Raw genomic sequence first — 25,467 nt, forward strand, 5'->3', positions numbered from 1 at the left:
TGGCTGCAGAAACCTCACACAAAGACGCATTTATTTTTATTTAATTAGCATTTTGAAAGCAACTGGCGCGTTTGAAAACAGACACATCCTATGCTTATGTGTTGACACTATTAAAAAGGCTGTATTTATGGTGTGTGTTGGTGGTTGTGATGTTCGTGTCTCTCTTCTCACCTTTGCTGCAGAGTCTGGGTCTTTTGAATGCAGCAGTCCCAAGACTTGAGACACACATGCTGAGAAATGCTCATATCTACACATGGAGAAATGGGTTTCATGAGTTAGTTTGTGGCCCTCGGAGCCATGAAGCAACCATGAGATTATAGGTCTATGTGAGCAGTGTGTGTGTGTGTGTGTGTGTGTACCTGGTGAGATAATCCGCTATCTTGGGGTTCTTCAGCAGGTCGACCAAAAGATCGACAGAGTATTTCCGGGTCAGAGTGCCGTCGCCGTTAACGATGATGTTGAAGACAAGCTGGAAAGTCTGGTGGATGTTCTTAGCATCAAACAGCTGACAGGAAGACACACAAACACATGGAAAAACACTGAAAATGTATCAAAATTGCAATACGGCAATTTCCAAAATGTAAGAGAAAATATTTTATTTCATTCAAAGTAAGTGAATCCTAAGCATTAGAGGAAGAACACTGAGGAAGAATCATGTAGAGGCGTGTCCACATGTATCCGTATCGCAATATTCAGCAGAAGAAAATTCACAATATGATTTTTTGGTTAAGTATCGTACAGCCCTAAATGCATGCAGATGTGTGTGTGTGTGTCCCACCTACCTTCTCTCCAACCTTCTCGTTGAGCGTGAGGCTGGCCAGTATGGACAAGGTAAAGACGACCACAGTCAGACTGTTGTGAGCCAGGAAGTTGATCAGTGTACGGTAGAATGGCTTCACATTATCCTGCAACACACACACACACACACACACACACACACACACACACACACACACACACACACACAAAACCAAGGTGGAAAGGTTAGCACTAGCCACAAGCCAAATGCTGGTATACTTATGTTGTGGCTGGTATGTTTGTCTAAACTCTTAAAAAGGATGTGTCATTATTAACACATCTGTGTGTCTTCTCTGGAACATTTGTGTAACTTTCCAATACAATTATGTGTTAAAATTAACTTTTAAGAGCTGGTAAACTAAAAGAAAATGTACTTTGAGCCAGGGTTAGGTTAGGTTAACCCAAAATAATATATATTTTTCATAGAAATATGTCGTCCTGGCCATTTTCAATGCTATTTTGTGTATGAAAAGCTTTGTAATTAATCAAAGACTATATATAACAGTGGCATTTAAATATTACTGTGTCAGAAAGTTACTGACCCTTACTGATTTATCAACTAAAGACAAATTTTACCGGCATTTGGTGCTTGGCGGGTGGCATTTCAGACCCTGATATGTTTCGTTGGAAAGTAACACAGTAGTGTGTTGCTCTAAAGAAGAAACACAGATGTGTTAAAAATGACACATCGTTTTTAAGAGTGAACCAGCTACTTGTGCAGATAACCAGACATTATTTGGCTGGTTAAAAATCTAGTTTCCTGGTAAAATAATGAAGGTGGCTCTCAAATCTCGGCATTTACCAAGCAGTTTCCTGTATCAGATTTTAAAAATGCTTTGATGAATATTGGTTTGACTCTTTTTAATGTTACAGCACAGTAATTCAGTGTTTCAACTGACAGCTGTCTTTTATACACCTGTGATGCTGCTGATAATGAACTACTACTGTAGACAAAAATATTGCTTCCTGCCCTGACACACACACACCTGTGTAATCGGTTCAGATTTGTGACTCACCAGAGACTTGATGTGGTTCTGCACTGAGTGGTTGTAGCGACACAGGTTGGCCATGAGGCCCAGGCACGGCATAATGATGTCATCATTGTGAGACTGGCTGCGGGGAGAGACCAAAAGGCACAAGGATCAGCTGCATGTCAACAGGACAGGCCCAGGTTCATTATACTGAGATGAGGAGATGAGGCGCTTACATGTTGGTCATGAGAAACGCGATGAGCTCATGAATGTAGTTTGTGGAATGGAAGGTCCGGGTGTTGTACGTCAGCTTCTGCAGAACCTGGAGACACTGACACACACACACACACACAATACAGCATTAATTATACAAACATTTCATAGTACGATTATCTTGGCCAAAATTTTCTCGATATACAATATTATCCCAATAATTATGAATAAGATGAAAACCTTAAAAACAGTAATATGCCTCAAATATTTAACTAACATATCATATCAATCGCAAGACATTTCTGTTTTTTAAACATTTGATGTAAGACCCAAAACGTGTTAAATATTTATGTAAAATATTGCATAAAAATTAGGGAGAGGTCATAACCGTTACTGTTTTATACTGCGATACATAGTAATATGGGTTATTGTCCCATCCCTACCACAGAGTAAGTATTACTTTAACTTGTCATCCAGAGACACACATGTACATTGTTTGCATTGGCTCTAGCCCCAGTACATGCTGCTCTCTCTTTCTCTCTTTTTGACAAACACCCCTCTCCCAAGAAAAAACACCTTGTTGCACCTGCACAATACTAGAAGAGACCGGCTTGTTGTACCTACCTGCAGTACCAGCGGTTCTCCAGGTGTGGCACTGTGGCAGTGGATGACGGAGGCGAGGGTTGAGGTGAGGTTGTAGCTGCTGTGGAGCATCTCGCGACTCTCATCTTCACAGGCTGAAGGAGACAGCGCACAGGTAGGAAAAATACAACAAGATCCCTGCCTCTGGAGACACATGAATGCCCCCACTGGCCTGAGACAAAGCTCTCTCTCCTGCATCTCCCTTTCAGCTTTTCAGTTTTTAGTTTAAGTTTGGGCCAATCGTCTAGGTTCCCCTCTACTTCCCAGTCTTCCTGCTGGTGTCTGCACAGAGTTAGCACAGTTGGAGATATCAGGGCTTGTTTTCCTCCCTTCAGAAGAAGCCATTTGCTTGTATTGCTGGAATTTCCTCTTTCATGTTTGTCTGTCCCACCAGGCACTCTGGCAGGTAAACAACATTATTTTTTGACAACAATTTACAGGCAGATCGGGGTTGCTGCAGGTTTCAGGAAGCCAAACTTAAGACTTTTTAAGACCTTTTTACTGCTTCCTGGCTGGCAAACCAACGGATGTTTTTGAACATATTTGATGAAAGTTGTGAAACTACAAAAGAACAGTGTGCGAATAAAGACTACTGGAAATTAATTGTTGAGGGAAATGAAGTCCAATTGTCTTAAGCAAAGCAGATATGATGCATTTTGTACTACAAACCCTGTCCTCGATCAGTGTTTCCCCAATATTTTTTTGATCTCTCAGGCAGCCACTGCAGCCAGTGGGTGTACAAGCTAGTTTTGCATCCTGATAACAGTCAGAAGTCAGTTGATGTGATATGCAAGCAGACAGTGAGTAGGTCCACACTACCTAGCTGAGCCAGCAGAGAGATGATGGTTCCTGTGAGGACGGGGTTGGTGTTTGGGTCCCCTGCCAGCTCCACCAGCCCGCTCACACACTCACTGGGCAGCACCTGGCCTGAAGACAGCAGCTGGTCACATTTAAGACCTGAAACCTCCTGGAAACAAACACAGACATACCGTTACTAAGAGCTGAGGCTGTCATGGTGGGTGATGAGACACATCAGTGAAGCAGGCAGCCAAGCTCACCTCCACCTGCTTCTGGAGCTGGGCGGTGTTGTGGGCTGTCTTGCTGCCTCTGTACTGCTGGATGGCCAGCAGGAGAGACTTCAAACACGTCGTCATGTCCATCCTGTCAAACGGTTTTCTTTGTTTGGTCTAAGGTTGTAAAGTTAAACAACAAATTACATCACCAAAAAGATACAAAGCTATTGATTATTTAACCAGGTGATAGTATCATCGAGATTTAAAGAGAGACCTGGCCAAGACAGCAGCAATTAATCATACATAAAGTTACAGATATTACAGCAAAAATAATAGCTTACAACATATAGAAACATGAAACTACATCATGTCAAATACAAATTAGTAGTGCAAAAACTGAAAAAGGCAAAAAAAAAATGGATTGGGGGTAAAAGAACTAACAATTTAGACACAATCACAGTTCCCTACTGAATGTGTTTCCAAATCTTTTAAATTGTTTTACCTATTTACTGTTTCACTTGCCAAAATTAAGCTTGCAAGCTAGGTTAACGTTACTTCTGGCTAGCACTCAAGTAGCTATCGTTAGCAAACAAGCTAACGTCGGCTAATGACAAGTTTCCTGACAGCAGCTCTGATCCATGACCAGCTTCCTAAATCACGCCTTTAACCAGTCGTCTATATAAGTCGATATCGGTAACATGTAATATTTCTCTAGTTAAATGCGGCAGACTTGCTTTACACTGTGCTGTCTGCCTGTATCGGTACTCCTCTCTCTTCTTCTTGGGGAAACATGAAACATCAACAGAAACACAACAGCAGCTTCCTCCCGCTTTCAACTTCGAACGTGGAAGGAACGATCCATGTTCGAGGAAGGGGGGAAACACAAGATTTAATTCGCATTGACACAGCTCATCTCAATCGATATCCTACATAAACAAGTTCTTTCAAATACCATGTAATTTCATACTCTAAGAAAATATAATTTAAGCGTTTAATGTGTTCGTATGTGATGCATTGAGCGAACTGAAAGTGCAAGCCCCCTCTGTTTACATGTCTCGGACGAGGTCTCGCGAGAATTGAAGGGACGTGACTAGCCAGGAGGGGGCAGGCCTAGTTTAATACATCCAAGGCAGGCACGCACAAGTAAGAACCTGTGGAATGAACTTTGTATTTTTATTTTGTTGAACACTGGTTTTAACATCATTACAACCTTAAAATAAAATATTCTGTATTTTCAATATGAGGCACACAAGCCATTAGACTTTATTGTAAAACTTCATGTGCAAAGAATACCTCTTATTAAAATGTCTCTTGATTAATTTAGATATTTCATAGACACACTAAACTTGCTCAAGAATAAGAAAAGCAGAGACAATATCAAAATTTACAATGACATCATTGTCTAACTAAATATATACGTATATTGATTGTATATTCTCTAAAACCCAATATTTATGAATCAATTATGTTTTAATTTATCTTTTTGCATATGTTAATGTTACACAGTGCTTAATTCACGCTTTATTTATTGTTAGCTCGTATTCCAAATTTTCATTTTACAAATTTTCTCATTGTACAAAGCTGTCTGTTTCATTGTACATTCATTGTTTTTTGTTTTTTTCCAATTAAACAACGTCCTTTTGTAGTTCACTGCACACACAGTCTGTCAGCACCATACTATAATATATTCATACTTCATGGGTCAGTACCATATGCATGAGAGTGATGGGAGGGGAAACAGAGGGGAAGGAGAAGTCAACTTCACTGGGGAAAAAAAAACTCTCAAAACAAATGCAATTGAACATCAAATTTTATGCGTTTTTTTTTATTTTTTTAAATGTTGCGACTTCTTTTTATTCACTTTGTGGACAATCAAGTCAAGCCTACGTCAATTGATTTGCCTGCTGATGCCAGTGTGTGTGTGTGTGTGTGCGTGTGTGTGTATCTTTGCATGTGGAAACGGTTAGACCCTGCATCTAAAAACCCACCACTGACTTCTGTTGCTGTTTCCTTATGTTTATTCCTCTGTTCCTCTGCTGTTTGGTCAGAAATTAAAACACAAGGCAATTTTGCAGAGAAATGCATTTAATTTGAATGTGCAATACTCCTTTAATCCTTTAATCTCCCACAGAGCAAACTGAATGCATGAAAAAATAATGTCCATGTGACGTTAGATGCACATAAAATTACAACCCTTCAATAGCAAAGTGTGAAATTAATAGCCTGATATCCTCTTCAGTTCTGCAATCTTTTTATATCTGTCTCAACTGTAGTCTGACTGAACCTGCGTCTGGTCACTGACAGAGACATGAGACATGAGCTCACGCCTCTCCTGAGCTGGTGTGACAACAGACAAACAACAGGATGTGTGGCGGTGAGTGTGTGTCCAAACACACACCCACTGGCTGACTGCTGAAGGAACACACTCTGAGCTTACAGGTGGCGTTCAATAAGTTAATTTTGATTTACAAAGAGCTTCTCAAGTTCGGTTTTTGACAACACTGTAAGAAAAAACAGGGGCAGGGCTTCCTCGTATGTAAAAACAAACAAACACTTTAATAGAAGTTATTGTGTCCACGTCAAAAATGAATGGAGGTGGCCCATCTTCCAATGTCAATACAATTATTTCTACTAAAGTGATTTATTTATTTTATGTCCCTGTTTTCCCTTGTTTGCTCTGACATTTTTCTTTCCAAAATATCTTTGAGTGACAACACTGTATGAACCCTGTAGGAGTCATGTTTCCTGTGTCTGTCACGGGCAAATATCACAAACATGTGAGATGAAATGTGTCTGATCTGAACACCAGTGCACACGACTATCAGTGATAAACATCCTGGTGATTCAACCACCAAGGTTATCAGCATAGGAAAATGACACCAGCCAACATATTAATATGAAAATGTCACAGATTATGGAAACTAAAATAAAAAAAAATCATACAAAAAAAAAAAAAAAGAAAGAAAATGTCACAGATTATTACTTTAAAATCGACTATTTATAGATAATGCATTGCCCACTCGTCTTTAATAAACACAGTTGCATAAGTTCCATTACAGTCACATGTATCTATATCTACATTCTAGATGTGATATGATGGAAAAGTATACGTTGCATGGTGCACCATTAGAAATGAACAGAGGAGATTTTTTTCTTCCCCCCTGAATGCATAAAATAACCAAAATAAAACCACAGACAATGTTCCTTCAGCGCAGAGCGGCTTCAGCAGCCTGACTACAGAACAGCCCGACCACAGGAGCCACATGTTGACCTATTATATATCTATAAAATGACAATAACCCAGAGGAACCATGTCTGAAAACAGAAGACATTCACCACATTTGTCAACTTCTGTGAACTCACAGTACTTGCTGGACTTAAACTAAGGGTGCGATCACACCTACAGTTTGTTTTTTTTGGTCTGAACCAGAGTGGAGAAGTTCACTTTGTTGCATTTTTGTATTTGGTTCATTTAGGTTCACGCTGCCCAACTATAAGCCAACCAGGGCTTGTAAACAAAAGTCACATGAATTTGCAAGTAGCTTGTTTATTGCACAGAGTTTTGGTAACCCGAGTTCAAATGGCATTGGTCAAACGAACCAAACTACAGGAGGAAAAAGAGTTCAAATAAACCGCTTCAAACATGCTGCAGATGAAAACCTGACTCTGTCGTTCCTGGGACAGGCGCTGTGAGCAGAGCAGCGTCACCCCGGGGTAACAGAGCTTTACCTGCTAAAGCACAACAGCAGACAGTAACATCAGAAGGCCAACTCTTCCATTCAGAGAGCCGTTTGTCAGGGAGAAGCTGGGTTTCTGGTCCGAACCTCAAACTGCCTGCCAGACCCAACAGATGAGCCGCTAAAAGAAGTTTACATTATCTGTTACTTGTCTTGTTTTTGAGGGGCGGGGGTGAATGGGGTGAAAGTAATCAAATGGAAACTTGTGGGTGGAGAGAGAGGAAGGAAAGGGTTAATGCTAAACATGACATCACAAGCTGTGACTCACAGATGTTGGGGAGGATAAGGCAGTGTGTGTGTGTGTGTGTGTGTGTGTGTGTGTGTGTGTGTGTGTGTGTGTTGGGGTGGGGTGGGATTGGCCTAAATTAAAATGTGATATCTCAGACATTGGCTGGTTCAAGTATGACAAAATTTGGATGGATGCTGTAATTAGAAGTCTGATCTTGTTGAATCTTGGAGGGACGATGCATCTTGTTACTGATTGGCCCAGTGGGTGCCTGCATCATTCATGGGGGACGACGTGTTTTCCTGTCTAACATTTGGATTGAGTGTGTCACAGCAAGTGACAGAAACATCCTGTCAGGCTGCTCTTTAAGGTGAACTTCCTCACAAATCGCCCCCACGTTTATGTAGGAACAAAATAACACCACAAAAAAGAACAGAGGAGGGCAAAGGACAAACCACTGACAAAAAAATGCTTTTAACTGCGGGGGTAGAAGCATGTAAGAAGTTCTGTTCCAAAGTATATGTCCATTTCTTGAAATTCCTTATGCAATATCCTGAAAATATAAAAGTTCCAGTCTATGAAGCTGCTGTCTGTCGTTTTGTCCAGACTTCAGTTACCTGGTAAACTTTAAAGGACCAATAACTTAATTCTTGTAAGACGAGGTGTCACTTTTTCCATTTTTCCAAAATGTCATCAGGATGTCTTTAATGCCAGCGGCTCAACATGCTTCTTGTTCTGCGTGTTCAAACGTCACAGTCAGAGCGGCTCAGGAGGGCAAGACGTCAACGTAGTCCGGAGGCTCACCATCAACATCTAGACAAAAGCACAGAGCGTGTCGTTTCATTTAGCACGGAAAAAGGTCAAACATAACACAGTAAAAGTAGGCTACCAGATATTCACCATGACAGATATTAATGAAAGAAAGCAAGAAAGCAAGTAAGCAAGAAAGCAAGAAAGCAAGTAAGAAAGAAAGCAAGTAAGAAAGAAAAAAAGCACCAGATATTAATTGCAAGAGAGAATGAGAGAGAAATGGATGAAAGAACAACAAGGAGAGAGAAAGAAAGAAAGATCAAAAAAGCAGGAAAGAGAAAGAAAGAAAGAAAGAAAGAAAGAAAGAAAGAAAGAAAGAAAGAAAAAGTAAGAAAGAAAGCACCAGATATTAATTGCAAGAGAGAATGAGAGAGAAAATGAATGAAAGGCCAGCAAGGAGAGAGAAAGAAAGAAAGTTCAAAAAAGCAGGAAAGAGAAAGAAAGAAAGAAAGAAAGAAAGAAAGAAAGAAAGAAAGAAAGAAAAAGAAAGAAAGAAAGAAAGCACCAGATATTAATTGCAAGAGAGAATGAGAGAGAAAATGATTGAAAGGTCAGCAAGGAGAGAGAAAGAAAGAAAGATCAAAAAAGCAGGAAAGAGAAAGAAAGAAAGAAAGAAAGAAAGAAAGAAAGAAAGAAAGGAAGGAAGAAAGACAGAAAGCACCAGATATTAATTGCAAGAGAGAATGAGAGAGAAAATGAATGAAAGGCCAGCAAGGAGAGAGAAAGAAAGAAAGATTAAAAAAAAGCACAAAAGAGAAAGAAAGAAATTCACCGTGACAGATATTAATGAAAGAAAGCAAGAAAGCAAGCAAGCAAGAAAGAAAGAAAGAAAGCACCAGTTCTTAATTGCAAGAGAGAGAAAATGAATGAAAGGCCAGCAAGGAGAGAGAAAGAAATAAAGAAAGATCAAAAAAGCAGAAAAGAAAAAGAAAGAACAACAAAAAAGAAAGAGAAAGAGAGGCCGACGTGGCTCGGTGGCTTCAGAGGTTGCATGTGTGACTTCCACATGACTTACTCTCATACTCAGGCTCTTCCTCGGCTGCTCTGAGCGGGCGGATCAGCAGGGCCGTCTTCCTCTTCACAGAGTGGCGGAGGTGCATGGCCAGGCCCTGGTTCTTCCTCTTATAGTGACGGATCAGCTCCTCCAGCGTCTTGAAGCACTTCTCCTCCACTCCTGTTGCTGCCTGCAGCGACAGACAACAACAACAACAACAACAACATGCAGGAAGAGAAAACACTATAAGAAGGAAAAACACTACAATATGTAAGAAGGGGAAAAACGACGACATATAAGACAGGGAACAACTATACGAAGGGGGAAAACTAGAATATGTATGAATGTATGATTTCCACATTTTAGAATAACAGCAAAGACATCAAAACTATGAAATAACACAAATGGAATTATGCAGTGACGAAAAAAGTGTTAAACCAATCCAAACTATCTTATATTTTAGATTCTTTAAAGCAGCCGCCCTTTGCCTTGATGGAAAGGCAAAGGCTTTGGAAAGAAATTCATACATAGGATCAACTTCACTATTTATATTTGTCTAAGAAACTAATTTCAAGCATTTAAGCAGAAGCCTTTAGATCAAAATGGCTTTAAGAGAATTAAAAACATAGAACATTCAGTCAGGTGGGTCCAGACTTTAGACTGGTAGAGCAGTTCACCCCAAAATTAATATTCAGTCATTGAATATTAATTGACTGAAGGTGGTAGTGGCAAACACACAGCGAGTTCACCGGCCATCTTTTTGCAGCTCCAGAGAAAGCATAAAATGTCCATCAAATTTCTCCAAACAGCTCGTGCAGCATAATCCGAGTGTTTTGTAGCCAAACGATCACACTGTGGGTCAAGAAGTCCAATATTTACCTCATTATCTCCTCTATTTTCCTCACTAACAACACTCTGGTTGTGTGCATCCTACAGTGCGTCAGTGAGTCTTCCCTCAGGGTGCTGCAGGGTGACCGGAGCGCTGTCAGTGAGAAAAATCTAGTAGATAATGATGTAAATATTGGACTTTTTGATCCACAGTGCAATCGTTTGGCTACTAAACACTTGGATTATGCTGCACAAGCTGTTTTTGCTTTTTTGGAGGTGTAAATAGATGCCCTGTTAACTTCAATAGTTTGGGAGAAGGCTGAGATGGACCTACAGGTTCTAAATATGGTATATTTGGTATAATTTTAATAATATATCTCCTACTCTGCCCCCTCAACCTGGAACACGCTGCAGCAGGAACTGAAACTGTCCAGCTTGATTCCCCTAGGAGATTTTAAACTACTTCTAAGAAATATGGAGGGAGCGTCTGTGGGAGTTTGCTCTTGTACATAGTGCCTAAAATCTGGCTACCACTTTGGCACTTTTGCACTTATCACTTTTATGATTGTGTTCTATCTTGTCTCTGCATTGAATGTCCTGTCTGTCTGTAACTTTGTGTTGTACTGCTGCTGTTGCCCGACCAGGTCTCTCTTGTGAATGAGACCCCGTGTCTCAGTGAGATTACCTGTCTAAATAAAGGTTTAATAATAATAATTTAAAAAATCGCTGTGTGTTTGGTTTTCCTGCCATATCAGGGTGAGCAGATAATGACTGAATTTCATTTTGGGGTGAACTATTCCTTTAAAGGCATCCAGAATGTTGGGCTTAGTTCGGCTTAGTTTTCTACGCTTGAACAGTGGCATTAGTGTGTGTGTGTGTGTGTGTGTGTGTGTGTACCTGCATAGTATAGTGTCCAGTGCGTGTCTGAAGCAGTCTGTAGGTATACACCATATGCTGTTTACTGCAGAGACAGACAGAACACACACATTACAATAAAACATAAAGAGTCCGGGATGGAGAGAATTTTAACAGTTATTATTATTATTATTAGATGAAACTTAAATGATCCCCATGCAGAACTTGAGTACTATCAGCAGATGTGTGACTAAGTTAACTTTGCTCGAGTCCAAAGTCAGTCTCAAGTCTTGAGGCACAAGTCTCAAGTCCAGTCCCAAGTCTAAATGTAGATTACCAAGTCAAGTCCAAGTCATTAATGTCAAGTCTCAAGTCTAAATGTAGAACAGCAAGTCAAGTCAGAACAAATCAAGAGTCCAGTATCAATTTAATATCTTAAAGAAAACTAAATATCTAGGACTTTTCAATGCAATATGGTTTTAATAGGATAAAAACTTGGTAAGAGCATCATGAGTTTGATTTCTAGAATCAGTTTCAACTTCAATAAATTCAATCATTCCATACAAATTCAGAAAACAGAATTTAAATTCAGTCGTCCGCTGGAACAAATCTCATCACTTTCAATCTAAGTCATTTACACAAACACAAGATCTCAAGTCAAGACTTTAGAAACCTTTTCAAGTCATCAAAGTACAAGTCAGAGTCAAGTCCCAAGTCACCAGAACCCAAGTCAAGTCAAGTCTCAAGTCTTCTCTTCATGCATCAAGTCAAGTCTCAAGTAGTTAAAATGGAGACCACCTCTGCCCATTAGTAGTAGTACTTATAGCAGTAGTGACAGTAGTATTAGTTGTAGTAGCAGTAGTGTAAACTTTAACAAAATTACAAAGTGCTGTAAAGGAACAAAACAAACATCAGCAACCAGTTATAATAAAGGGAAGTCTGACGCTGCTGACTGCATTAACACCCACAGCACATTAAAGCCTGTATTCAGCCAAGTTTAGAAACCACACTGCTGGACAATATGGAGTGCAATGTACTGCTGAAGAAGAAATGGAAACGCACCTATACTAAGCAACATTCCCATATGCTCACTGAATATGTGACCTTTGACCCATATTTACACCTTAAGTGCCTAAAACTCCAGAATACTGAATCTGCTTCACCACAGAACTGAGAGTCTGGAATGTGCAAATGTCCAAATCTCATAGAAACACTGACAAAATAATAACTTGTTGTCTTCTAGAACAGTGATTCTCAACCTTTTTCATATCAAGGACCCTAATTTAGTCCACATTAGAGCCACGGACCCCCATTTGATTAGATTTTTTCTCTCAGACCCAAATCTAAGAATATAAGATATGATTTTGTCCAGAATCCCTTGACTATCTCTATTGTAGGCAGAGAGATAACAGAGAAACTATGATCAAAACAGTCATTCTTCTACATCCTCTGTGTTAACTTCTTGTAAATGAAGTAATGCTGAAGTTTAACAATTCATCAATTTGCTGGGGACCCCCTGGAACCCCCTCAAGGACCCCTGGTGGCCCCCGGACCCCACGTTGAGAACCACTGTTCTAGAAGAAGGCGGCCACCTCTTTTAAAGTGCTAGAACTATAACAATCATCGGTTGTTCAGTCTCGTTCATACGACCTTATACTTTTTTGACTAATAGCTTCATTATATTCTATCTGTATTAACACAATCATGAATATTCATCACTATAAAACTCTGTGTAATCATTCCTTGGCTCCCAACCTGCAGACTGAATACTCACTAGACACACAGGCACATGGCTCCCTGGATGGTCTCGCTGTCTCTGATCAGGTACGCTCCATCCTTGTCCTTCTTCCCAAGCAGCTGCTCGCACTCCTGCTTGCTGATGGCGCCGTGGTAAGACACCGGCAACGCTGCCGCCATGGCGACGAGAGCTTACCCCCCCCTTATCTTTCACCACGAGACCACCTGTTCTGAATGCATACTTTTTTTTAGTCCTCTTTCCTCCTCTGGCTGATAAGAGAGAACGTGAAATGAAAGAGGAAAGTCTGTCTGTCAGTAAGTCACTCGGGTCTAATAAGAAAATGAACACAGCACAAGAGACCACAGACGCTGACTAGCCAGCCAGTGTCACAGGAAATGTGTGTGTGTGTGTGTGTGATGTGAGAGAGAGATAGAGAGAGAGAGAGAGAGAGGGGGGGGGGGGGGGGGGGGGAGAGACAGAGAGAGAGAGAGAGAGGATACAGAGATACAGAGAATATTTGATGAAAACTTCTTGCAGACTTCTTCAGGTTCTGGTCTGGAGATCTTCTCGCCTGGGCGTATTGAAAGGACTTGATTTTTCTTCAGTAGAAACTCTTCAGTAGAAATAAAAAGAAAGACACACGCACATTCAAAAGATACAGGTGCTGCATCAAAGAAAAGATCAGTGTGCAATACAACAGAAGATCCGCACACAAAAATGCTCCCGTATGAAGAATTTAATAAAGAAGAAACGTCATTTATTAAATTCTTCATGTGGAGCATTTTAGTGTGCGGATCTTCTGTTGTACTTCACTCTAAACTACAGTTAGACTGATATATTCAGTTTGTTATTTTATTAAATATCAGATATCAGCCAGTCGTCTCGTTCTCCTCTGATATGATGGAGCTTCATCTCTGACCTCAGCTACAGAAAAACAGACTGGAACACCTGTTGACCAGTTAGGCTTTGTGTGTGTGTGTGTGTGTGTGTGTGTGTGTGTGTGTGTGTGTGTGTGTGTGTGTGTGTTTGTGTGTGCTAGTAGTAGTAGTAATAGTGGCAGTAGTAGTAGTAGAAGCAGTAGTACTAGAAGCAGTAGCAGTACTAGTAATAGTTGTAGTGGTACAAGTAGTAGTAGCCTAGTAATAGTAGTAACAATGGCAGTAATGTAAATTGTAGTAGTAGTAGTAGTAGTAGCAGTAGTAGCAGTAGTAGTAGTTGTAGTGGTAGTAGCAGTAGTAGTAGTTGTAGTAGTAGTAGCAGTAGTAGCAGTAGTAGTAGTTGTAGTGGTAGTAGCAGTAGTAGTAGTTGTAGTAGTAGTAGCAGTAGTAGCAGTAGTAGTAGTTGTAGTGGTAGTAGCAGTAGTAGTAGTTGTAGTAGTAGTAGCAGTAGTAGCAGTAGTAGTAGTTGTAGTGGTAGTAGCAGTAGTAGTAGTTGTAGTAGTAGTAGCAGCAGTAGTAGTTGTAGTAGTAGTTGTAGTAGTAGTTGTAGTAGTAGTAGTAGCAGTAGTAGTTGTTGTAGTAGTAGTAGCAGTAGTAGTAGTTGTAGTAGTAGTAGTAGCAGTAGTAGTAGTTGTAGCAGTAGTAGTAGTTGTAGTAGTACTAGTAACAGTAGTAGTTGTTGTAGTGGTAGCAGAGGTGGTAGACGTACACAAATTCCCTTCCTAAAGTGCAAATACTCATTTAAAAATATACTCTGGTAGAAGCTGAAGTACCATTTCAAATCCTTTACTCAAGTCAAAGTATAAAAGTAAGTGGACTTAAATTTACTTAAAGTATAAAAGTAAAAGTTGTTCTCTAAAAAAGTCATTTCTAATGTTCTAAACTGGTTCTGTGTTGAGCGTTCCTCTGAATCCCAGATGAGAAAGAGTCTGCAGCTCAGATCACGAACCTGAACCCTAGCAGCTGAATTCACTAATGTTGCTTCTCTCTCTTGTTGCTTCTCTCTTCTTCATGTCGCTTCTCTCTCTCTCCCTTTCCCTAATTTTTGGTGTCGCTTTGCTGAACAAGCAGCCAATCACATTTGGCTCTTGATCAGCTGGATGGAAGCCGTCTGATGCTGAAAATATATATATTTTTTAGAAAATCAGTTGTGAGCGAGAGTAACGAGTCTGTTTTGAAAATGCAGTGAGTAGAAAGTACAGATTTTTCTTTTGAAATGTAGTGAGTAAAAGTAAAAAGTCTTCAGTGAAAGAAAAACTTGAGTAAAGTACAGATACTTGAAAATCTTACTTAAGTACAGTAATTAAGTATTTTTACTTTGTTACATCCCACCTCTGAGTGGTAGTAATAGTTGCAGTAGTATTAGTAGCATCATTTCACTATAGGGTTGAGATGTTAGCTAACGCCTGCCACCTAGTGAACAAATGCAATACCTCCCATCACCTGTACTTCAGTCAGGCAGTAGTGACAGTAGTAGTAGTAAAAACATACGGTGGTTTATCCTGCTTTCCTGCTTGTTTTGACAGCCTGTTCTAAGTAAATTTATATTTAAAAGAAAGATTGGGTACCATTGATCTTTAAAGATCTGGTGCAGTGATTTCAACTCAGTCAGGAAAAGTTTGATGTTGATTTCTAACACAGTGAGCATCATTTTGTTCAGTGTTTGATGTTAGATGGAACAAAGCCTGTAGGACTGTTGAGCAGAACCTTCCACTGCAGATAATATTCTGTCTTTGGGAACAAATATCCAGCAATAATGGAGGCACAGAGATTTTGGCTAGTTTGACAAGTAGCTGGCTGGCTATGGGACTCATTAACCATATGCATACTGTCGACCATTCATTAAAACCTGGGTGTAGGTGACATCATGTACACCAGGAAGTAGATTGGAATTCCAAATCTGTTTGATTCTAGTTTAATACATCCATGGATTCTGTTGAGTTTTTCAAAGGGCGTTTTGGGTAACTTTATATTAACAGGTCCTTTGTTAAATTATACCATGATTCAATTCAGAAATGCAATTCTCATCGCACTGGACCTTTAAATACTTTTTTTCCAAGACCACAGAATCACGTTTGACCTCCCGAGTAGCGTTGTTGCTAAGCAACGTGACGCGGAAGTACCTCCCACCCGCCAGTAATCTAATCCTTGAAGTGACTAGTCAGAAAATCAGGAAAAGCTCCAGTATTGTCACCGTTAGATAACATAACTAATACATGAATCCCCCTGTAAGACGGACGCGATGACCGGCTTGAACAAAGTTGGAGTTGAGGATGAATCTGACGCAGAAGGCGGTAAACACACCGACACAGGTCAGCCCGTTAATGCCTGCTAGTTAGTTTCCAAGCTAGCTCGGTCAGGTGATGAGAAGCAGAGTAACGTAACTGTCATTTTCTCAGCCAGTCTGTGTTTTTGGCGTCTTATCCGCCTGTTGAACCGTCTCGCCTGTGTTCCCGGTAGACGGCAGACCGGGTCGCGGTGTGTCGGAGTGTGTCGGGACCGTGTTGACCCTGCTGTCCCTGCTCCTCATCCTCACCACCTTCCCCCTGTCCGTCTGGAGCTGTGTGAAGGTCAAGTCATCTTTTAATTACAGGATAAACCGCTCTATATTCTGTACCAGTTGTGCACTGACAGTGATACATATTTAGTAATCCTATTATAAATTTTGTCCCCATAGGAATATTATAGGGATGTTGAAACTGTTAATGTAGTAAACCATTAATGTAATAATAACTTGCAGTTGATAGTGTAATAATCCTGTTGCCTACCATTAATGTAATAACTTTTTCTGTTAACAATAATTCTTATTACAGTATTAGATTTTATTACATTAACGAGAAGGTAGAACTTTTCAGTGTTCAAATAATAGCCAAAATTCAAATGTATTATGTTAACAGATTTAAAATTTAAAATTTACAAATACATCAGTAGCCAGGTAGTCAGTACAGGCTGGATGAGGGTGGCAGACATTGTAGTAGGTGTGTGTCCTATTGTAAATGTGAATCTGTGTGTGTGTGTGTGTGTGTGCGTGCTTCTGTGCATGGCCTGGTTGTGTGTGTATTTAACCCTCTGTGTACTGACTGACCTGCAGGTTGTCCAGGAGTATGAGCGAGCTGTCGTCTTCCGGCTGGGTCGAGTCATTAAAGGACGAGCAAAAGGACCCGGTAGCAATTATTTCTTTCTAAGTCGAGTCGAAACAGGCCGTTCTGTCTCTTTGTTTAGCCCTGTTTTATTTCTTTCCCTCACACCTTTCTCTTACAATATTGTATGTATGGTGACAGGAATACTGCAGCTACAGCTTACTTGTAATTTTGGTGATCTAAAAATTGAAGTTTATTCTCCTGTTGTACTCAATGTGAGTCACTCTGAATAAGAGTGTTAAAAGTGTTAAATGTCAAGTATATGTCTAGTCAAGCCAAATTTATTCATACAGTAAAATGCCTTCAGCAAGTTTTCGACCCTCAACTTTTTCCACTTTTTGTGGTGTTACAGCCTCAATTCAAAATGGGTTTAATTAGGATTTTTCGTCACTGATATACACACAATAACCCATAATGTCATCGCAGATTTTTTACAAACTAGTGCAGTGCCCGTTCGCCCCGCTGCTGCACAGAGCGCTGTTGGCTTGTTTATTCAAAGTTTATTAATATTGAACATGTCAAATTGCACCAAATCCGACACTGCACGTCCTTGGGTCCCCAGCAATACACCCGCCAAGTGTGAAGTCGATCGGACGAACGGTTCTCAAGATATGCGAAGGACACACACACACACACACACTCACAGACAGAGATTCCTTGCTTTATAGTGTGATGATTAATTAGTAAAAAATCCCCAAAATCCCAATTTAATCAATTTTCTATTCAGTCTGCAACACCACTAAATACTGAAAAAGTCAAAGGGGTTGAATACTTTCTGAAGGCATTGTAAAGTGCTATGCAGAAAAACAAAATACAGACACAAATACAGATAAAACCAATAGATTTCTGCTTTTTGTTGCTTTCATAATATAAGATGAAACTTTAATGATCCATGTGTGGAAATTTGGAAATATGGGTAATAATTCTAAAGTTTGTAATACCATCCTCATTCCCGAGTGACTTGCAGAGTACGCTATGTAAGACTAGAACTGGACTATACAGTGTGTAGTGCTCCAGCTGGGATCGCCTCTCCTTGTGCCTGCAGGTCTGTTCTGGGTCATCCCCTGGCTGGACGTCATCCAGAAAGTGGATCTGCGAACCGTCTCCTTCAACATCCCTCCACAAGAGGTCAGCAGCGGCTCTGCACATACAGCACATGGATTGTGATTCATGGGATGTGAAAAAATGTGCTATCATGCTTTTAAACTTTGTTAACTAACCCTGCTAGCTCTCTCTTTCTTTTTGATGCCCTTCCATTATTATTTTTCACATATCATCATCACCAAACCCTCTGCTGCGTCTCCCCAGGTCCTGACCGCAGACTGGGTGTCGTTAAAGGTAGACGCTGTCATGTTCTACCGGGTGGTGGACCCGGCCCTCTGGGCGACGCGGGTGGAAAACGGCTACCTGGCCACACACACGCTGGCCCAGACCACGCTGAGGGCCACGATGGGCGCACACACACTCCTACACATCCTGACACAGAGGAAGAGCGTCGCACAGAGAATAGAGGTGAGTGGGATACTGGCACAGCAAGGCTTGTGACAGGAAAAACCACTGTGTGTGTGTGTGTGTGTGTGTGTGTGTGTTTTGTAAGTGTACACATTTACCGGTTGCCAATTGCAAGGTGGATGTGTACATTTACTGGACAATGCGTATCTTTAGATGGAAGCAACAGGGCTTATGGGAAATGTAGTCTTAATGTGGAGAAACACTAGAACTAACAGTAATACTGGTGTGAGATAGAGGCGACCGATCGTTTCCATCATGCTCCCATTGGTTTACAGTCATTATACCAAGGTACCATAATTCATTTTAAAATGATATATTGGTGTTTAAAATGCGACGTGTAGCTCATTTTAATGTGCTTGGTGGTGTTTGATTTGTTCTCCAGGAGGTCCTGTATGCCTCGTCCAGGGTGTGGGGCGTTCAGGTGGAGCGGGTGGAGCTGAAGGACCTGACACTCCCCCTCAACCTGCAGCGCTGCATGGCTGCTGAGGCTGAGGCTGCCAGGGAGGCCAGGGCTAAGGTACACACACACACACACACACACACACACACTCAGAAGCTGGGCAGTCTGTCTGTCAGGTGCTGCTGCTCAGCTTTAGCCTGTGCAGCTTTACAGATTTGTGTTGTGGCTGATGACCATGATCAGGCCTTGATCACTCCCTGACAAGCTGTGCTGCTCTGCCCACTTGCCTGGTGAAATGGGGGTTAACACACACACACACACACACACACACACACACACAAACACACATGAGCATGTCTGCACTCCTGCCATCTGTTTCATTTAGCCTGCACACTGTAGGTTAAGAAAGTCCCAGCAAACATTGTGATGTTGGATAGGTGTCAGCCTGCACACTGAAAACCAGTTTAAATACAGCACCAAAGTGAAAGTTGAGAGAATGACCGTAGTCGTCCAGAATATCTTCCTAATAGCAGTTTAAAACAGTTTCCAAAGCTGTTTGAATATGAATGTTTACTGTGCCATAAAATCATATTGTGAAAATGTTGAAATGTTGGAAATGCTTGTTTGGGTTGAGACTAACCAATTTCATGGTTTCTTGTCTGTTTCTTTTCTGTGTTTAGAAGCTTGTAATTCATAACTGTAAAGAGATATCAAGTTGGTGTTCTCAGGGTATAAACAATAGACATTACACAGTATACACTGCAAATTTCATTGAATTCGGAGCATCCGGTCCGTAATTACATGGTGTTATGCGACCCTTGCCTCCTTAATCAAGATTGTTTTCAGCACCCTCAGATTTTTTGTGGTTTGTCCACTGATTTAATGCCTTTTACAATAAAATATTTTCATTCATCAGTTCCTTCAAGGGGACACTTCACAGATTTAGGAAATCATGTTTGTGCTACTATAAGCTCATCTACACTTGTCTGTGTTTAAGAAGTCTAAAACCGTCTTTCTCTGTGTCTCAGATGATTGTGGCGGAGGGGGAGGTGAAGGCGTCCCGTGTCCTAAAGGAGGCGGCGGCGGGACTTAACCCCGTGGCTCTGCAGCTGCGCTACCTGCAGTCGCTGTCCTCCGTCTCCAGCGAAGCCTCCACCCTGGTCTTCCCCTGTCCCAAGGAGCTCCTGCACTCCTTCGTCTGCTAACTGTCCCAGCTGAGGTCTCCGGTGGGGGAAGGAAAGGTAGACTGAGAAAAAAAAGCAAACCAAAGGAACAAAATAAGCAACAAACCCTCCTGTGCCAACTGTTCATTAATTTGTTAAATCTGTCATTGGCATCCTGTGTGGCTTTTGTTGACGTGACCCTGCATGGATTTGCTGTTTTTATTCTACGGTTAAGAATACCACAGGTATTAAATGTTGGTGTTTTAGCTGGTGTTTGTGTTTTTATATTTTATGTCACTGTTCTAATTGACACACAGCAGTAACAGTACATTTTGTGCTGATTTTTAAATATATAATTGCATATCAAATGCTTAATTACACTGTTAATAAAAGAGACCTTTAACCAGCTGCCTGATAGCCAGGTGATTTGTGAGCCAAGTACATTTGTTGGAAACCAGTGACTCTATGATAAGAGGCTTTAGTCATAACCGGTTACAACACTAAACCCTTTAACTTCCAGGTAATTAATGCAAAGGATTTTGAGCATTATTAGATACTATAATATGTGTAATCCCCTAAATACTTTGTAGTGCTGGGGGGGGAAATACATGAAGGTGAACCAGGTGGAGAAAAACCTATCTTTGAATCCAATAACGGCCCGAGACCAAGACGAGTCCGAGTCAAAATAAGACAGAAACCGAGACAAGCCCAATGGTGGATTTCTTTTCCATCTAAATCAGCCCACAGCACCATTAATCCATACTTCAGTGTTAGTGCCTTGCTCTACTCACTGAGCCACAATCCCTTCAGGACCACTGGGAGTTGAGATGTATATACGTTCATTCACTCATTCATCCTCTCTGCCCGCTTATTCCTATTCAGGGTCATCAGGGGCTGGAGTCTATCCCAGCATGCATTTGGGAAACACTCTGGACAGGTCAGTTTAGCGTCTCCAATCCACCTGACTTGTCTTTGGACTGTGGGAGGAAACTAGAGGAAACCCACGCAAAGAGGGGGGAAAACATTACAAACTCCATGCAGAAGCTTGAGCCTGAGTCCATGCTGCAACTTTCAGAGACTTCAGAGACCACGATGTAACCGAGATAACGGTGTTTTCTCGAAACCCCCGACCCCAGCACGACAGCAGAGTTGGTGCTTCCTGTCATAACCGATAACGGAGCCCACGGCGTCAGCTACTGGTTATGTGTCAGGGGATCATCCTTTCATCATTACCTAAGGCTCCAGTTTGACAGAGACATAAATATTTCCAGGTTCATCGGTTTAGCTGTGGTTATCTAATCAGCTGAAGACACTAATGATAGAACATCCGACCCTCTGACCTTCTGACCTTCTGTCACCCAGCAGCGAGGGGCTGGACAGCTGCAACAGCCTGAGGTTACAGGCTGAAGGTGTTTTAGATCGCTGAAACATTTTCTGCTATTAAACTCCATTTTAGCTGCACCGAAAATATTTCAACGGGACATCACATCGTCTACGATTGGCCAGCTATCCACAGGAATAAGAAAAATACACCAAACAACAAAATAGACCTAGAAATGCAAAGTGCATCGCCAATAGCTGTTTTTAGGGTGGATCTTTCCTTTAATGGACTTTGAAAATGTGCACATAAATCTACTTTTTCATTCTCAGTTCAGTCTCAAAGCAGCGATACAGTGTTGTGATATTTTTAGGAGAAACTTCTGGCAAATCAGAAACAGAAGTTGAACTACTGGATGACCTGAGGACATGAGGAGAGCAGATCTGACAGCTGAAGCTCATGGTCAGATTCAGTCAGCGGTTTCTTTGCCCAGAGGTTAGAGCAGAGGCTTGTGACTGGAAGGTTGTCGGTTTGAATCCTGGATTGGGTTGGAAAATGAATGAGAAACACTCTGCCCTCCTACAACCACTGTTGATTTGCCCTTGAGCAAGGCATTTAGACCAGTGGTTCTCAACCTGGGGGTTGGGACTACCCAGGGGGCCACAAAATTATTCTGGGGGGGTTGCAAGATGATTTATGGGACAGGAAAAACTATACAAATTTATTATGTACTTTTTTTCTTGTTAAATACTGAATAGTTGTCAGCCTCTCGGCCTCCTCTGATAGTCAAATGAAACGACCTGACTAGGGAAAATCATTTTTTGGTTGAACTATAGTCCACTCTGTGTCACGAGCCAAAAAGATTGAGAACCACTGGACCAGTGGAGCAGAAGACTGAGGTTTCCAAGGTTCCTACACAAGTCTGGAAAGTCTGTAATGTATGGAAAATATTTTGGTCATTTCTAGGTCTTAATAAGTTTGGAAATTGCACAAAAGGTTTGGAAAAGTGTGGACAAATGTAATTGTACTGTCCTGATGTCCTTAGATTTACACCAAAATCTTCAATCAAATCAAGAAATTAAAGTCTGGAAAAAGTCTGGAATTCTGAAATTGACACTGTGTAGGAAGTCTGGTTTTTACTGCTCAGTGTTCAGGGGTGAAGGTGTGTGACTGTGTGTGAAGACGGGCGATGCTGAAAAACTGCATGCATGCTCAGTCTGTCACTTCTTCTCTGTTCACTGTTTATTAATAAGGATCCCCAACAGTATCAGCTATTCTTCCTGGGGTCCCATTAAAACACAAAATACATCCAAAACATGCACAAAGTTTAAAACCAGGATACAATAAAATAAAAAATAAGGGCCACACTGGACTACAGCATGAAACACAAGTAGAAATATCAATAAGTCACATGTGTACAGTAAACAATGATTCTTACATATCAAAAGGCTGGATAAACAGAAATCCATCACTCATTTTATAATCTCTCCTGCCCAGTCCTCACCTCCCTCTCTGATGCGTTATCCAGTCGCCAAGTCATGTGACTGATGAGGGGGCGTGGCCTAAAGGATAAGCTCTTTAACTGGCAGAACAGCGTGACCTTACAGTGACTCCTCACCTGCCAGGCACTATCCAGTCCTGGTCCAGGTCAGCAGCCAGAGACCCTGCACACACACACACACACACACACACACACACACACACATAGACACATGCACGTAATACACACATAAAGGTCCCCTTACAAACATATAGCCAAATTCCTAAAATACACTGAAACACTGAATACATGTCACGTTTTGGAATGAAAATGGAAAAATGTAAAGATATATGAAACTTCAATACAAAAAAATCAGTCTCGGGCTTCAAAAATCTAAAGAGTACAAGTTCTTAAAAAGTTTTCATGTCAGAATCCCCCAGATACATGCAAACTGGGCCACAGACTCCCTGCTGATGAGGTTTTTGTTGTTGGATGTGATCTGGTGCAGAACTGGAGAAGTGTTGATCCTGCAGGAGGGGAGATGAGAGTCCAGGAGGGAAACTTCTCATCACAGCTGTCACTCCTGTAACGTTTTCCCTCTGTGTCTTATCTCCAATTAGGAAATAACAGTTAACACAACTTGTTGGTACAAATACATTTTTCCAAGTTCTGTGATCAGTTTGCTGCTGTGCAACTGCCAAGGGACTCACATTTATTCGCATAACTGAAACTGAGTAGATTTTTTGTGTACTGAAGTCAGTTATTTTATTTACTGTATGCTTTGGCTGAAGTGCTTTGTACTTTGTTTGTACTTTGCTACATTTTAAATCACATTTGTTACAGAAGACACATTTTGTAAGCTCTCCATAAGCATTGTATCTGATTGTACAGATTGTGCAGATTTTTTAATGCATGCTTTACTTTATGTGCTTAATTTTGTTTCTAAGTTTTTAATTAACAGAACCTTGATTGAACTCTTCTCATTGTTTTAGCATTGCAAGAGAAAGATCACATGTAACGATGTTCTCTTTTGCAAAAGTGCATTTTAAATTAGCTATCTTTTAGTTTTACTTCAGTAGATTTTTACAAGCGTATTGTGTCTTCTTCTACTCAAGTAAAATTGAACAAAGTAACACTAGTCTACCTGTACTTGTTCAGGATGTTGTAGTACTCTTTCCACCCCTGGTGACTGGTATATTTGCAGCAGTTACACTCCTGTGTGTCTTTATTTAGTGCAATACATGCTAACTCTCAACCACATTTACTGTGTGTTTGATCATTTTAGCATCATCTCAACACTGTTCTGCACTAGATCCTGGACACACAGAGGTGAAAAAACAGCTACCGATAAATTGATCAGAGGTCATTTGACAAAAAGTCCTGATTCCTAAGTAAGTAGATTCCCAGTGAGTCGTCTACATTATGATCCTCACTGGGCTTACAAGTGGACCGGTCTGGCTCCTGTGTGGCATTTCACCAGGCACACGACCTTCGGCGCAGTTTTATTGCGTTTGAAGTGACTGAAGCTGTACTCAGCACATGCAGTAAATTACATGTGTTTATCTCCGTACTGTAGGTTGATGTCAGTGAGTACAGGGCAGAGCAGGGCTGGGTGCCGTGCGGTCAGAGCCGGAGGAGCTATTAATAACCAGCGCTGGTGTGGTTCCAACATTTGCCGCCGCACACTAACCCGCAATCATGCTTCACTCTCCCTATTCAATGATTAGGACCGGTCCACATGCTACATGAGGGCCACCTACTACTTACCAGGGATTTCTATTTTCATCTTTGGAAATATACCAGCTCTACGTATATATTTTTTTTTCTCAGTTATAGCTTGTGTAACTGTAAAATGTAACTTAACCTTTCTCCTGCTGTATGTGTGTGTAGGTCAGTAAACTGCATTGACTAGAACTGGAAAATGATATTTTTTCTGAGTGGTAATCTGTGAGATCCTTGCTTTTATGATTTAGTCTCCATCTTTGTTGTTCAGCCTCACTGTGGTGTTTCTGCTCTGCACTTCCCACAGATCACCTGTCAATCAAACGGTGTGGGCGGAGCTTGGATTCTCTGTTGATGCAGTTTGAGTTTCTCTTTTCCTTGTCTGTTCAGTCATGGTGGCTATCACTGCTCATGCTAACTACACGCGCTGCGTTCACGTGCTGGTGGGAGAGTCCGACATCCGGGACTTCCAAGTGGGCTGCTAAACAGCGTTGCTTTCACCTGCTATTTTGTCGGAAAATCAAACCCGGAAGACAAACAATGAACAAGCATCCTCTTTTACAAGCTTTTTGGGTAATTCCCAAACTTTTCAAGACCTGGAAATTATCCAGACCTTCCAAACCCTGCTACCTCTATCTCTTTCTCCTCTCTTCATTAATCTGCTCACCTCCTCTCCTCAGTAGCTGTTGTCCTTTTCTGTCGACTACCTTCCTTCGCCTCTCCCCCCCCCCCCCCCCCCCCCCGCAAGATGAAATGGATCGGCACCGGTCCGTCCATCCATCACGCACAATATCTCAGACGCCACTGATCACGTTTTGATAAAACTTCAGGGAATGATGTGTGTCATTGCTCCATTACAGCAATTTCCAAATTGCACTGATTGGTCTAAAATGCTTGATTGAGCATGTTTGTGTTTTTTATAGTAAACAAAAAACATCATTTTCCAAATCCGATTTTATGTGTTTTGTG

General features: G+C 41.1%; 3 protein-coding genes across 3 annotated transcripts in view; 1 reads left to right on the plus strand and 2 right to left on the minus strand.

The window, feature by feature from the left end:
• The window catches only part of cip2a (cellular inhibitor of PP2A), a 13,910-nt gene extending 10,093 nt beyond the window's left edge, over window positions 1–3,817 (minus strand). Inside the window, exons 1-8 of the mRNA XM_078291353.1 lie at window positions 3,683–3,817; window positions 3,444–3,591; window positions 2,607–2,719; window positions 2,006–2,100; window positions 1,815–1,911; window positions 783–905; window positions 360–505; window positions 172–247 (exon numbers count right to left, since the gene is read on the minus strand). Coding sequence (XP_078147479.1) covers window positions 172–247; window positions 360–505; window positions 783–905; window positions 1,815–1,911; window positions 2,006–2,100; window positions 2,607–2,719; window positions 3,444–3,591; window positions 3,683–3,784 — 900 coding nt within the window. The 5' untranslated portion in view covers window positions 3,785–3,817. The remainder of the gene's footprint in view (window positions 1–171; window positions 248–359; window positions 506–782; window positions 906–1,814; window positions 1,912–2,005; window positions 2,101–2,606; window positions 2,720–3,443; window positions 3,592–3,682) is intronic.
• Window positions 3,818–8,366: 4,549 nt separating this feature from the next.
• On the minus strand, window positions 8,367–13,068 carry LOC139915707 (SH2 domain-containing protein 1B). Its single transcript, XM_071904400.2, has 4 exons — window positions 12,862–13,068; window positions 11,130–11,193; window positions 9,426–9,594; window positions 8,367–8,413 (listed from the first exon to the last, which is right to left on the minus strand). Exons 1-4 carry the CDS (start codon window positions 13,002–13,004, stop codon window positions 8,367–8,369), a joined length of 423 nt encoding a protein of 140 aa, XP_071760501.2. The 5' UTR covers window positions 13,005–13,068.
• A 2,847-nt stretch (window positions 13,069–15,915) lies between these two features.
• On the plus strand, window positions 15,916–20,293 carry LOC139915696 (stomatin). The gene is made up of 7 exons (XM_071904381.2): window positions 15,916–16,075; window positions 16,224–16,333; window positions 16,855–16,927; window positions 17,949–18,031; window positions 18,212–18,415; window positions 18,798–18,932; window positions 19,844–20,293. Exons 1-7 carry the CDS (start codon window positions 16,006–16,008, stop codon window positions 20,018–20,020), a joined length of 852 nt encoding a protein of 283 aa, XP_071760482.2. The 5' UTR covers window positions 15,916–16,005; the 3' UTR covers window positions 20,021–20,293.
• The last annotated feature ends 5,174 nt before the right edge of the window (window positions 20,294–25,467 follow it).

This window comes from Centroberyx gerrardi, chromosome 22, assembly GCF_048128805.1.
Source record: "Centroberyx gerrardi isolate f3 chromosome 22, fCenGer3.hap1.cur.20231027, whole genome shotgun sequence".
Lineage (NCBI taxonomy): Eukaryota > Metazoa > Chordata > Actinopteri > Beryciformes > Berycidae > Centroberyx > Centroberyx gerrardi.